Below are 14,328 nucleotides of genomic sequence, written 5' to 3' on the forward strand. Positions count from 1 at the left end.
TGGCAGGGGTCCCGGCAGGTTCCTCCACCAGTCCCTGTGAGCCAGCCCCCGCGCTGTCCAGATCCCAGACCTCTCGCGGGCCGGAGCGGCCTTCTAAGGGCGGGCCTGGGGTCCTGGGCTCAAAGTCCAGCCTTGGCCGAGGCCCCAAGGGTACGCTCGTGCGCCTTCCGTGCTCCAGGGGCCGCCAGACTCGGCCCGGCGCGGAATGGAGGTGTGAAGCCGCAGAAGCTAAGGAGGGGCTGACAAGGGAGAGTCGGTTGGACCGTGGTTCCCTACGCAACTCTGTGGGTGCGGGGAGTCGAAGGCTTCTGCACTCCAAGGCTCCTGGCATCGTCCCCGCGCCACCCTGGCGCACCCTATGATGGTAGATGACAGCCTCGCGGGGGAGGATCGAGACTGAACCTGCTCCCCCTACACATCCCTAGCCACCTTCCAGTCCTGTCCTCTCGGCACACGCCCCGCCCCGTGAGCTGCCACGTGACGGGAAACGCCAGCGAGCCTAATGGAGGTAGCTCCGCCCCACGCCCCCGCCTTGCCCCCTGCTCCGCGCGCCGCCACGTGATGCGGCCCACCTCCAGCCAATGAGTGCCGGCCTTGCATCGCGCCCCGCCCCGCGCGCCGTGGCCGTTTGAAGTGACTAATTTCTGTCATATGACTGAGGCGCCCATGGGGGTGGCGGGGCGGCTCTAGAAGCAGGGGCCTACCAAGCGCCCAGCGGAGCGACCCCTGCCTGGCCGTGGGTAGCATGGCCCCTACGCTGTTCCAGAAGCTCTTCAGCAAGAGGACCGGGCTGGGCGCGCCCGGCCGCGACGCCCGGGACCCAGATTGCGGGTTCAGGTAGGGCGCTGTGGGGCGGGGGTCGCGGAGCCGATGGCCTTGTGGACTCCGGGCTCCAGGGGTGTTGGGGCCTTCGGTGTTCCGACCCAAGCGGAAGCGCCGCGCCGAGACCAGCATCTGGTCCTCTGTGGGGTGGAGCCGGCTGCGGGCTCGCGCTGAAGGGTTGGAGCGAGGTCCTGTTCTCTTACCCCACCCGCCTCGCCGTTGCCCCTTCCCCCTTCTCCCGTCGGTTTGTTTACTACCTGCCCCCAGCCACGCGCGACTCTGCTCCTCTGGACCTAGCACCGCGGCCTGAGACTTTGGGTCCACATGCCTTCCTGGCACCAAGTAGAGTTGGGCGCGGGCTGGATTGGACCTCAGCTGCCGTACTCCGGGCCGCGAAGTTCTCCCCTCCTCCCCGTGACCAGTTGTCCTCCGGGCGCTGCGTTCCAGCTCCGTTGGCGTTGTGGAGAGAGCGGCACGTTTGGCCAAGCTTCTGAGTTGAGAGAAGGCTGGAGGAGCAAGTAGGCAAGGTGCCGTTCTTTCAGGTTTCTTGGACGCTAAAATTGGAGGTGTGCAGTAACCGGACCGAGCGACCTTAATGTTATCGAAGGAGAAATGTGAAACTTGAGTTTAGAGTTACTACTGAAGCAAGACAACATTAAATGAAATCTGGCCTTGGAATTGGCCATAGATTCTTTCTCTTTAGAACTGTTACTGAAAAGGAGTCTTAAAAATTGAAAATGTTAGCAGAGCATTTTGTGGTGTTACAGGCTTTGTTAATTTTTCGTTGTAGTACCTGTTGCTGGCAGAGTAACTTTTCAGAATTGTAAGATTTGATATAAACCTGAATTCAAGGTAAAATTTAGTCGTTAAACGGCACCTGAGGAGATTATGTCCAAACAGCCTTTGTAAGTATTGCAATGTGGAAACTTGCAAATATAACTAGGCTAAATGTCAAATACCACACAAACTTGGTAGGATAGCAAAGAGCCCAGTTGTACAACAGTAGTAGAAACAACAAAAAAAGAATCTGTCAAATTTTGGAACAGGCAAAGTTGAAATGATTGTGCCACACTGGTTTAAGAAATTTTGCTATTCTTAAAATTATTCACTCTCTCTTGCTAATGCAGATCTCATCAGGAAACATTCAGTAAATGCATATGGAATTGAAGACATTTTCTACGTATCTGTCTTTTCCCCTGAAAATAAATGTGTCATGCTCATCTGTCTCTCTTTAAACATTTCTTTAGTGTTTTTCCTTTAAAAAAAGAAAGTGCAGCTTAGATAATACTACATTCAGCCATCTGCTAACTCAAGCGACAGTAGGAAACAGGTTTGGATAGGATATTTAAAAGGTGGCATTTGAATAGACAACTGCTTTCTATTTCTGGGCAAAGATTGACTTTGGGTACCTAGGTTTACAAGGGTCTCAAGTCGCTCCTATGAAAAAACATTTTCACGTCTGTTTTCAAAATGTAAAGTCTGCTATATAGTTGCGTAATACTATTTTACAGTTACCAAAGAACTTTCTCATTAGTTATCTTATTTGATGTTCCACAACAATCTGACGAGATAGAGCAAGTAGCAGTGCAGATAACTATATATTTCTGCCAGTGGAAGTAAGAATTATCTGTAAGCCCAATAACTGCAGTACATTATAGAATCGCTCACTTTAAAAATAAAACGTTTGATTGTGAGAAATGAAAACTGATGAAACAGAATAGGCATATCTGAAGGAAAAAAAATTCTGGTTAATGTCACATAGCTAATAACTTACAGATCTAATCAACCCAGGGTTTTTAAAACTATTTCATTGAGCTATAATTTGTACACAATAAAGTATAATACATTTTAAGCATACATTGTATACAGTTGTATACCCCCCACCCCTATGAAGTTTTAGAACACTTTCATTACCCAAAAAGTTCCCTCATGCTCTGTTGCAGCCTAATCCCTCCCCACCCAGGGCAGTCACTGATACTTTCTGTCATAGTCTTGTGTCTGGCTTGTTTGTTGCATTTATTAGTTCCTTTTCTTTTCTTTTTTTTTTTTTTTTTGAGACAGGGTCTCACTCTGTCAACAGGCTGGAGTGTGGTGGCGCAACCCCGCCTAAAGCACCGTCAACCTCCTGGGCTCAAGGGATCCTCTCACCTTGGCCTCCCAGAGTTCTGGGCTTACAGGGATGAGCCACCACACCCAGCTAGTTCATTCGATTTTATCACTGAATGGTATTCCATTGTATGGCTATACCATGATTTGTTTATTCACTCACTAGTTGGAGGACATTTGGTTTGGTTTTTTTTTTCCAGATTTGGGCTGTTATAAATAATGCTGCTGTTAATGTTTGTGTGTAAGTCTTTATGTGGACATATGTTTTCATTTCTTTTGGGTAGATACCTAGGAGTAGAGTTGCAGAGTCATATGCTAAGTGTTGTGTTTAACATAAAAAATTGTCAAACTTTTCCAAAATAGTTTTACATTTTGTGTTCTCAGTAGCAATGCATGAAGATTACAGTTTCTTCACAATATCTTCAATATTGATAACATTTTTTAATTAAAATTTTATTGTAAAACCATATAAAATTTACTTTTTTTTTTTTTTTGAGATAGGGTCTCACTTGTTGCTCAGGCTACAGTGCCATGATACAATCAAGGCTCATTGCAGCCTTGGCCTCCTGGGCTCAAGTGATCCTCCCACCTCAGCCTCCTGAGTAGCCTCCTAAATATCCTCCCACCTTGGCCTCCCAAAGTGCTGTAATTACAGGCATGGGCCACCATGCCTGGCTGAAATTTACTGTCTTAATAGTTTTTTTATTCTTTTGATTATAGCCATTCTAGTGGTATCTTGTGGTTTTAATTTGCGTTTCCCAAAGATCATATTCAGCATCTTTTTATGTAACCCAGGTTTTTGAGTAGACATTTAGTTTTCATTCTAGTATACCATGCTTTCCTTGTTGGAATCCTTTTTTGGGTGTTTTGTTTTGTTGTAGTCAGCCTAACGCCTAAGTTGTTAAATCAGGCTTGGGTGTAGTTAGCCATTGGCAACTAACTGTAGCTCAGTTCCTAAGAGGAGGTTCCTAGAGTAACCAGTATACAAAGCCCAGTAATTGTAAGCTACAGTAGGGCTCTAGAATAGGAGAGACTTCTGATAAAGAAGCTTTAGGAACCTTTCTGTATTGTCTTCTGTGGTTACCCCATTGGCAGAGATGGCCAGGGAATACCCACTTCCCTTGTCTTCACTCTAAGGTCTCTTACCATATAGATTTCTATGTGCTTATCTAAGATTCTTGAACTGGAGATGAGTTTGAAAAATATTATGGGGAGGGTATTTTTTCAGTCGTTTAGAGAATTGAGACAGTAATGTGTTTTCTCCATTTAAAGAATTTGGGAAAAAAGGCACTTTATAGGAGAAGATATTGCTTTATGTTTTCTCCATTTTCTTCCAGTGGAAGTAAGAAATATAAACCCAATAACTATAATACATATAGAAATTCTTGTTTTGGGCTGGGTGTTGTGGCTTATACTTGTAATTCCAGCACTTTGGGAGGCCATGGTGGGAGGAGTGCTTGAGCCCAGGAGTTCAAGACCAGCCAGGGCAACATGGCAAAACCCCTGTTTCTACAAAAATTACAAAAAATTAGCCAGGTGTGGCAGCGTGTGCCTGTAGTCCTAGCTACTCAGAATGCTGAGGTGGGAGGTTGCCTAGCCTGGGAGGTTAAGGCTGCAGTGATGAGCCATGATTGCGCCACTGCACCCTAGCCTGGGTGACAGAGTGAAATCCTTTGTCAAAAAAAAGATTGTTTTAAATAAAATTCCTGAAAACTACTTTGGCAAGGAAGGTTGGTTTTGAAGTGAAATGTTTGTAGGACATAACTAATGTTTGGTTAAATAATACCTGGATTTTTGTTACACAGGTTGAGTGTCCTTTACCTGAAATGCCTGGGACTAGAAGTGTTTTGGATTGTGGAATTTTCAGATTTTGAATACTTGCGTATACATAATGTGTTTTCAGAGGTGGGACCTAAGTCTGAATATATACCTCATACACATAGCACATAATTTATATGATACTTTTTAATGATTTTTGTGCACAAAGTGTCGACTGCATTTTGACTCCTCACATGAAGTCAGGTGTGAAGTTTTCCACTGTGGTGTCTTGTCAGTGATCAAAATAATTTTGGATTAGAAATGCTCATCCTGTATTCCAAATATATGAACATTTATTCTGATTCTGTATATCAGGGATTCTTAATGTACTCAGCCTTTTCATTGGTCTTTCTGTGATCCCTCTTGCCTTTTTCCAAACTACCCTCAATATGTCATACATTTTAAAAAGTGCCATTGTGACTGGGCGTGGTGGCTCACGCCTGTAATCCCAGCACTTTGGGAGGCCGAGGCAGGTGGATCACCTGAGGTCAGGAGTTCGAGACCAGCCTGGCCAATGTGGTGAAACCCTGTCTCTACTAAAAATACAAAAATCAGCTGGGCGTGGTGGCGGGTGCCTGCAATCCCAGCTACTCAGGAGGCTGAGGCAGGAGAATTGCTTGAACCTGGGAGGCGGAGGTTGCAGTGAGCTGAGATCACGCCGTTGCACTCCAGCCTGGGTAACAAGAATGAAACTCCATCTCAAAAAGAAAAAAACAAAAAGAAAAAAAAACTGCCAGTTGTGATCATGAACAGCAGACAAAATGAGACAAAAGGATGTATAGAATTTAATATCTTCATAAGTTTTATTTTAAGGATTCAGAGATAAGTCATGTAAAGAACTTAATGTGGTGCTTAGCACATGGCTTTCAGGAACCAGAAGTAGTTGTTACTGTTACGATATCAGTCTTGTGTAAAAACCACTTAGTTTGGGCCCAGACTTGTTAAAGAATGTCTTTTGCCTATTCTGCATAGTGTGGCTTTTGCCAATTCGCTAGCCTTTTTTTTTTCTGTCCAAATGACATTTTAAAAAAAGCCACTATAGTATTATTGTTAATAGAATTAACAGAAATTATTTAATAAAAGCCATTCTTAGTCCATATTCCAATTTTCTGTTATCTCAATATGTCTTTTTATGGTAAGTTTGTTTGAATCAGTCTTAAGAGTCTGTATATTGTTGCATTTGCAGTTAGGCAGCTTAAGTAAGTTTTATTCTATAACAGCCCTCCCCCCCCCTTAAATGTGAAATTTCCCACATTCTGTGTTTGGCTTTTGCAGTCGTATGGTTTCCCAGCAATATGTGGTTTAGAAAGCCCCCTCCAGGCAATTCTGATGCTCAGGTTTGCTGTAAGTTTGCTATAACCTATTCCTCTATTTCTTGTCTTTCCTGAAAGTTTGAAGTTAGATTTAGATATTTTATCATATTTAGGTTCCCTTTTTTTTCAATAAAATTATTTTGTAGATGTTGTGTACTTCCTCTTCATCAAAGTTACATACCTGGTTGCCTCACTTGTAGTGGTTTCAGGTGGTATCAGCCTTATTCTTCTATTACATAATATCCCCTTTAACTAATGATTTTAGCATTCTTTGTTGATGATTGCCTGAATTCATTATTTTGTTATTTTGCAAACTGTATATTTTGCAAAATGGTGATACCCTGATTCTCTAATTTTTTGTGCATTTATTTGCTGGAATAACTTTTATCAACTATTTGGTTACTCCTTGCTACAGAAAAGGGAGCATAAAAGATGATTTCCCTTTGTGATTTTCCAAAGTAATTGGTAATGAGTTGCTCACTGAAGGTTTTTTGTTGTAATTATCATCTTAAAAGATTATCATGAGCTGTTGGATTTTAGTGTGTTTTAATCCACTCCTGTCAAATTGTCTCATATTTGGCCAATGGAAGCCTTTTTAGGTTGGCTTTTGTTTCTTTTTGACATGACCTCATTAATCTTTGTTAACTTCTTGCTTTCTTCTGGCCTGTGTCTTAATCTACACTCCTCCTTCTAAGATTTTATCACCTTGGATTTATTTTGATTCTGGGATATGCCAAGCTGTACTGCTCCCTATTCTTGACATAGTCCCTTATACCTTTTTGTTTGGCTTTTTGTAGTGATCATCTGGGCTTATTCTAATTACTCCTTGCTCCAGGAAGCCTTTTCTGATTTCTTCCAGACTAGAGTAGGTCTGACTGTAACTTTGTTTCATAGCTTATTGCATGTCCTTCTGTGACATCTGTCACAGTTGTCATTGTCCACGTCTCTCTTTGCTTATTTGAGCCCTCTCTTCAGTGTTAAGCATCAAGATTTATTTTGTAGTCAGAACTCTGTAAATTCGCCTAATGGATTGTGTGTGGGAAATAGATGCCTAGGTTTTTGACTGGAGCAACTAAGTAGATGCCTTTTTTCTTTGAGACAGGTTCTTGCTCTGTCGCCCAGGCTGGAGGGAAGGTGCGATCTTGGCTCATTGCAACCTCCACCTCCTGGGCTTAAGTGATCTCCCCACCTTAGCCTCCCGAGTAGCTGCTGGGACTACAAGGTGTGGGCCATCATGCCTGGCTAATTTTGTATTTTTTGTAGACACGGGGTTTTGCCATATTGCCAGGCTGGTATAGAGGCTGATCTTAAACATGGTATCAAAAATAGCCACCTTCTCCCCATTTTCTGTCGGAACACACACTTTATATCCATTATAGCTCTTTTAATATTTTATTATAATCTGTCTCCCCCAAGTTCACATTGTTGTGCCAGTGGACAACACTGCCTGAGCGTATGCTGAGGAAATATTTGTAGAATGAATAAATAAAGTAACAATTTTAAGGGCAGAGGGAGAAGGTCAAAAGTTCTGTTTTGGATATTTGGTCTAGTTTTAATTGCCATTGAGATATGACACGTAGAGATGACAGTTAAAGTCAATCTGGAGTTCACAGTAGAGACTGGGATTGGAGATACGAGTTTGTGTGTATGGTTATTATTGAAACTACAGAATGGATGAGATCATCTAGGAAAAGGGTATAGATAGAGAAGGGGAAAGGACTGAGGGCTTTGCCCTGAGGATGTGTGAAAATACACAGATCTGAGAGAGGAAGATATACAAAGAAGATAGATAGGGAAAAGCCAGGGATCTGTGGTGTTAGGGAAGCCAAGACAAGGAAGTGTTTAAAAAATGATTGAGTGATAAATTGTTTGTATACTGGTTGCTGACAGGTCTTGTGAGATGAGAAACAGAAAAGTGTCCATTCGTCAAGATGGAGGTAATTGGTGACCTTGATGGTTTTTTGGTAGGGAGGATAAATGTTTGGGGGGAAAAGTGAGATAGATGTGGAGTAAATGTGAGGAAATGGCCCCACTACTTAACTTTCTATTTATTATTTCTATAGGAGAAATAATCTGTAGTGCTGAGTTATTTTTTCACTTTCAGCGTTCTGATTTTATGTCACATTTTGAGCTTCTGAAGTTCTTAAAAGCTAGCTTCATAATATTACCAACACTTTTAAGAATCATTTTTCAGAAGTTTTGTTTTTTAAATGGGATTTAAAAAAATTTGTCATAACCAAAAGAATTTTTATTTTACTTAATTTATTTTAAATATATGTATTTTTAATTGATTGGATACACTTCCCAGCCTCTTGTAACCACTATTCTACTCTACTTCTATGAGATCAACTTTTTTAGTTTCTACATGTGAATGAGGACATGTGGTATTTGTCTTTCTGTGTCTGACTAATTTCATTAGCACCATGTCCTCCAGGCTCATCCGTATTGCCTCAGATAACAGAATTTTATTCTTTTTAATGACTGAATAATATTCCATTATGTATATATACGACATTTTCTTTATCCATTCATCTGTTGATGGACACTTACGTTGATTGCATATCTTGGCTAGTGTAACTACTGCTGCAGTAAATATGAGTGTGCAGATATTTTTTTCGACATACTAATTTTCTTTCTTTTGGATATATATTCAATAGACAGATTGCTGGATCATATGGTAGTTTAATTTCATAGTAAGAAGTGCAAATATTGTAATTTTGGTTGTTAATTTGATCTGCTTTTTCATCCCTAAGTAGTGGAATTAGATTTGTTTTTTAAACTAGGTTTATTGAAAAAAAGAGAAAAATACAGCTTTAAAATGTCGTTTATGAAACTTGGATATCATTTCTTTCTTTTTTTTTTTTTGAGACAGAGTCTGTCACCTAGGTGCAGTAGCACAATCCCGGCTCACTGCAACCTCTGCCTCCCGGGTTCAAGCAATTCTTGTGCCTCAGCCTCCCAAGTAGCTGGGATTACAGGCACGTGCTACCACACCGGAAAATTTTTGTATTTGTATTTATTTATTTATTTATTTTAATTTTTGTATTTTTAGTAGAGATGGGGGTTTCACCATGTTGGCCAGGCTGGGCTCGAACTCCTGACCTCAGGTAATCCGCCGTTCTTGGCCTCCCAAAGTGCTGGGATTACAGGCGTGAGCTATAGCACCCAGCCTTGGATCTCACTTCTTACTAATGTAATAATTATCTTAAATCCTATTGATTTTAAACTTGCTTAAAATAACTTCCCATGTAAAACACAAGATAACCTCTTTTATTTTAAAGGAGTCCTAATCTACCCTCTCCTGATTTTGTTTCTGTTTCTGGGACCACCATTCTTAGTCTACCAAGTTGAAAATCAGAGATCATTGTTTATTCCTCCTAGTCTTTGATTGCCACATTTGCTCATTTGTTAAGTCCTGTTGATTCACATTCTTCAGTATGCTTTTATTTTCCACTGTCATCACCTTATACAAACCGTTGATGCCTTTCTTAAAACATTGCTGTTACTTTCCCACTTTTCCCCTCCACACCATACTACTTCTTTTCTCAGCAGGGAGACAGGGTCTCACTGTGTCACCCAGTCTTGAGTTGGAGTTCAGTGGCGCAATCCTAGCTCACTGCAGCCTCAAACTCTTCACCTCAAGCCGTGGTCCCACCTTGGCCTCTCAAAGTGTTGGGATTATAGGTGTGAGCTGCTGCACCTGGCCCCACACTGTTCTTCTGAATTGATTTTCCTAGGTCATAATTCTAATCAAAACACTCAGAAATCTTGGCTCCTTATTGCTTAATAGATTGATCTGCACTGCTCACTGTTTTATGTGCTTTACACCTATTAACTCATTTAAATCTCACAGTAGCTTTATAAAGAGTTCTGATTATCCCTGTTTCATTGATGAGGAAACAGGCACAGAGAAATTAAGTATCTTGCCCCATGTCACATGATTACTAAGTGACAAAATTAAGATTTGAACTTAGATGTTTAAGTTCTAGAGACTTTGTTCTTAACAAAGTTCAAAGTCCTCAGTTTGGCTTATCAGCCTTTTATAGAGTTGTAGCTAGTGTGATCGACTTGATGAGTTCAGATCCATGCCCCAGTACTGCAGGGTGTCTGTGTGTGTGCTTGCATCTCTTAGTTCTGAAATCAGACCACTTGGTTTTCAAACTGGCGTTCTCACACTTAATTGCTGAGTCCTCAGGCTTCATTCTCTTTTGTCATTAGGTAATGCTAGAAGCAGTGCTTCTTGCTCTGTTATCTCATACCACTCTACCTAGGAGACAAGACTCTGTACTCCAAGATTTTCAGCAAAAGTCCTAAACTCGGTACTGTTTATATCACCATTGAACTTATTCATGGTCATCATGACCTGATTGGCTTAGGCATAGACTACCTATTTTGGTTACTGTGGCAAGGGGAGTGGAGTTGCTCTGATTGTGGTAGTACATCTGGAGCTAGTAGTGAGGTCAGTCTCCCACAAAATGCTGGTTGAAGAGGGGGAAGTAGATACTGAAGAGATAGTCTTAGTATTTATTATACCTACCTTCTGATAGTTGTTTTGAGGATTAAATGGCATAGTAGGTACTCAGATGTTAGAATTTCTTCCCACATCCCCTGCTTTAGTTCAGTATGTGCTGTTATAACAGAATACCCACAGACTGAGTAATGTATAAAGAAAAGAAATTTATTAGGCTCATAGTTCTGGAGGCTAGAAAGTCCGAGAGCGTGGTGCTTGCTGGCAGCTGGTGAGGACTGTCTTACTGCATCATCCTGTGGAAAAAGGCATTACATGGGCAAGAGAGAGTACAGGAGAGAGCAAGAGGGGGCTGAACTCACTTTTATAACAAACCTACTTTCGAGATAATGATCTTAATTCATTCCTGAGGGCAGAGCCCTCATGACCTAATACTGCTTAATAGTCTCACCTCTCAGAATTGTTGCATTGAGGATTCAGTTTCTGACATGTGAACTTTGGGGGACACGTTCAAACTACAGCACTCTAATCCCCAGTTTCTCCTTCCCAGTCATTTTAGTTTGTCCTCTAGTTGTGGGCTCTAATTAGGACCATTTAATGTTTCTTGAGAATAATCTGTTTCGTGTGTTTGCAAACTACTTGGAATACTTTGGATGTGACATATTTTACAGGTCCAATAGAACCCACGTTTTTCCTGTATTTCTTCATTGTGGCAGATATTTGCTTGTGTTTTAATTGCATTTTAATATATCTATATTAATACTTCACTAGATTGTAAGTTCTGCAAGGGCACAGCCTTTGTCTAACTTAGTGCTGTACTTCTGGTGTCCAACTCAAAGAATGCATTCAATAAATATTTGATGAATGAACAAATGAATAAAATAGTCACTGAACTGAAAAGTTCTAATTCATTTAACAAAGATGCTTCTGTTTTGAGTTGCTTGCCTAAAGTTATTCATTCAATGAGCAATTTAAGCAGATTTTTCTTTGACATCATTGTTTGTCAATTTAAAGGAAGATTTTATTTATTTTGATTTTTTTAAACATTGCAAGGGTGGCCTCATTTTCCAGAATAAGTTTCCAGAATAAGTTTTGGAATTGGTTATGACTCCCATAAATATGAATTTTGTATTAATTTTGATTAATTTCTAGTTACTTTAGAATATAAAATACAAACTGCATATTTGTAAATAATAGACATTATTTGTGAATAATTTAAATATTAAAAAATAAATCTTTTTGAAAAAACAAGGTCTCAGTTTGTTGCCTAGGCTGGGCTTGAACCCCTGGCTCAAGCGATCTTCTTGTCTCAGCCTCCGAAGTAGCTGGGACTACAAGTGTATGCCACTGCAACCGACTGATATTTAAAATTTTTATTAACGAAATGCCTGAACATTTTTTAAAGGTTACATAGTAAAGCCACATGTTAAGGTACCAGCTGTGACACTATCAGTTCCAGTCATGGAACTCTTGACTGGCTAGATGGCGAAGCTCATTACTTGTTAATTTTTTTTTTTTTTTGATACAGTGTCTCTGTTGCCCACGCTGGAGTGCAGTGTTGCAATCTTGGCTCACTGCAACCTTGCCTCCCAGGTTCAAGTGATTCTCCTGCCTCAGCCTCCTGAGTAGCTTGGGATTATAGGCGCCTGCCACCACACCCGGCCAATTTTTGTATTTTTAGTAGTGATGGAGTTTCACCATGTTGGGCAGGCTGGTCTTGGAACTCCTGACCTCAAGCAGTCCACCTGCTTCAACCTACCAGAGTGCTGGGATTACAGGTGTGAGCTACCATGCCCGGCCTACTTGTTAAAATCTGACTCAAAATATTATGTGTTGAATTTTGCCCTGCCCAACAGCATTATAGCAGAAATTTACTTATGATAGTAGTTCCTTGTCCCACTGTGCCTCAAACCCTGTCCTTATCTTAGAGGCAAACTGCTTTTTCAATTACTTTGCTGTTTTTTTTGAGTATTTACTTTAATATTTTAATTATTATTATTATTTTTTTGAGAGACCGTCTCACTTTGTCACCCAGGCTGGAGTGCAGTGGCATGGTCATGGCTCAGTGCAGCTTCGATCTTGCGGGCTCAAGTGATCTTCCCATCCCAGCCTCCCAAGTAGCTGAGACCACAGGCAAGAGCTACCATGCCCAGCTAATTTTTATTTTTTGTAAAGATGGGGGTCTTACTTTGTTGCCCAGGTTGGTCTTGAACTCCTGGGCTCAAACAGTCCTCCCATCTTGGCCTCCCAAAGTGCTGAAATTACAGGTGTGAGCCAGTGCACCCGGCCTTCTTTTATAGTTTCAAACAAATTGAATATATAGTTTATTATTGATTTATTCATTATTTCCTGATAATTAAAGATTTAGGTCTTTAACACATACATATATACCCTTCTTCATTCTTTCAGTATTAGAATTTTGGTTAAATGATCAAAATTAATTATATTGTTGTATTGTAAATGTCTGTTCACTGATGAGCTAAATGTATTTTATGTTTTCTTTCCTTTTTCTTGAAGGTAATTGCTGAATTTTTGTATGTTTTGTTTTCTTTGAAATCGTTAGTATTTCTATATCCTTGAACAGCTCCATAAAACCTCTAAAAAGAATTTATCTTTTAGTAAATTATCTGACAGATAATTGATCAATTCATATTGTTTCCTCCTGGATATGTCCTTTTTTGGAACCTTCCGCCTTCTCTGGCTCCAGTCTGGACTGCTGGCCCTGTAGGTATGCTCCCTAGTGTTGTCAGGAGGCTTCCTTTGTCTTTGTCTCAGGAATTACTCTGCCCTTTTGTTGTTGCTACTGCTGCTGCTGCTTCTGCTGCTGCTGCTTCTGCTGCTTCTTCTTCTGCTTCTTCTTCTTCTTCCTTCTTCCTTCTTCTTCCTCCTCCCTTCGTCTTCCTCCCTTCTCCCTCCTCCCTCCTTCCTCCTCCTTCCTCCTTCCTTCTCTTCTTCCTCCTCCTCCCTTCTTCCTCCTCCCTTCCTCCTCCCTCCTTCCTCCTCCCTCCTTCCTCCTCCCTCCCTCCTTTCTCCTCCCTCCTTCCTCCTCCTCCTTCCTCCTTCTTCTTTTCTTCTTCCTCCTCCTCCTTCCTCCCGCCTCCCTCCTTCTTCCTTTTTGTTTCTTCTTCTTCTTCTTCTTTTTTTTGTTGGGGCCAGATTACCCATTGACTGGCTTCCATGGCTTCTTCCTCTTTGGATTATTCCTGTGTTTCAGTGGACCATACCAATCCAGGAGTGAATGGGTGGGAGATAAATTTTTGAGACTGCAAGTCTGAAAATGTCTCAGTTCTATCTTTATGCTTGGTTGGCAGTCTGCTAAGTACACAATTCTAGATTGAGATTCATTTTAAGTCAGTAATTTGAAGGCATTGTCCTATTGTCTTGAGATTCCAGTATTGCAGCTGAGAAGTCAAAAGCCATAACTGACCCCAAGAAGCTTTTTGGGGGTTTTCTTGATTTTTCTCTTTATCTTCATTCTGAAATTTCAGTGATGTACCTCATGATTTTGTTTATTTTTGTTTTTTAATTCATTTGCTGATATTTGATGGGGCTTTTAATCTGGAGACATTTTAGTTCTGGGGATTTTCTTACATGATTTCTTAGATTGCATCACTTCTTTTTAGAACTTTAGATCCTCCAGGGAGAGTCTCCTGTATTGATCTTTCAAATTTCTTGTTTTTTTTTTTTTTTTTCCTCTCCTAATTTCTGACTTAGCTTTCTATTCCATTTCTAGGAGATTTCATTTTGGGGGGGTAAAGTGTCTATTTTTATGTCAGTTATCATGTTTTTAGTTTCCAAGAG

General features: G+C 41.0%; 1 protein-coding gene across 3 annotated transcripts in view; it reads left to right on the forward strand.

Annotated features, from left to right (window-relative positions):
• Positions 1-560: 560 nt before the first annotated feature.
• FNIP1 (folliculin interacting protein 1) overlaps positions 561-14,328 on the forward strand; it is a 160,653-nt gene continuing 146,885 nt past the window's right edge. For all 3 annotated transcript variants that reach the window (XM_017864011.1, XM_017864009.1, XM_017864010.1), the window contains exon 1: positions 561-837. In XM_017864011.1, coding sequence (XP_017719500.1) covers positions 746-837 — 92 coding nt within the window. In that variant the 5' untranslated portion in view covers positions 561-745. The remainder of the gene's footprint in view (positions 838-14,328) is intronic.

This window comes from Rhinopithecus bieti, unplaced genomic scaffold (assembly GCF_001698545.2).
Source record: "Rhinopithecus bieti isolate Rb0 unplaced genomic scaffold, ASM169854v2 scaffold_74448, whole genome shotgun sequence".
NCBI classification, from domain to species: Eukaryota; Metazoa; Chordata; class Mammalia; order Primates; family Cercopithecidae; genus Rhinopithecus; species Rhinopithecus bieti.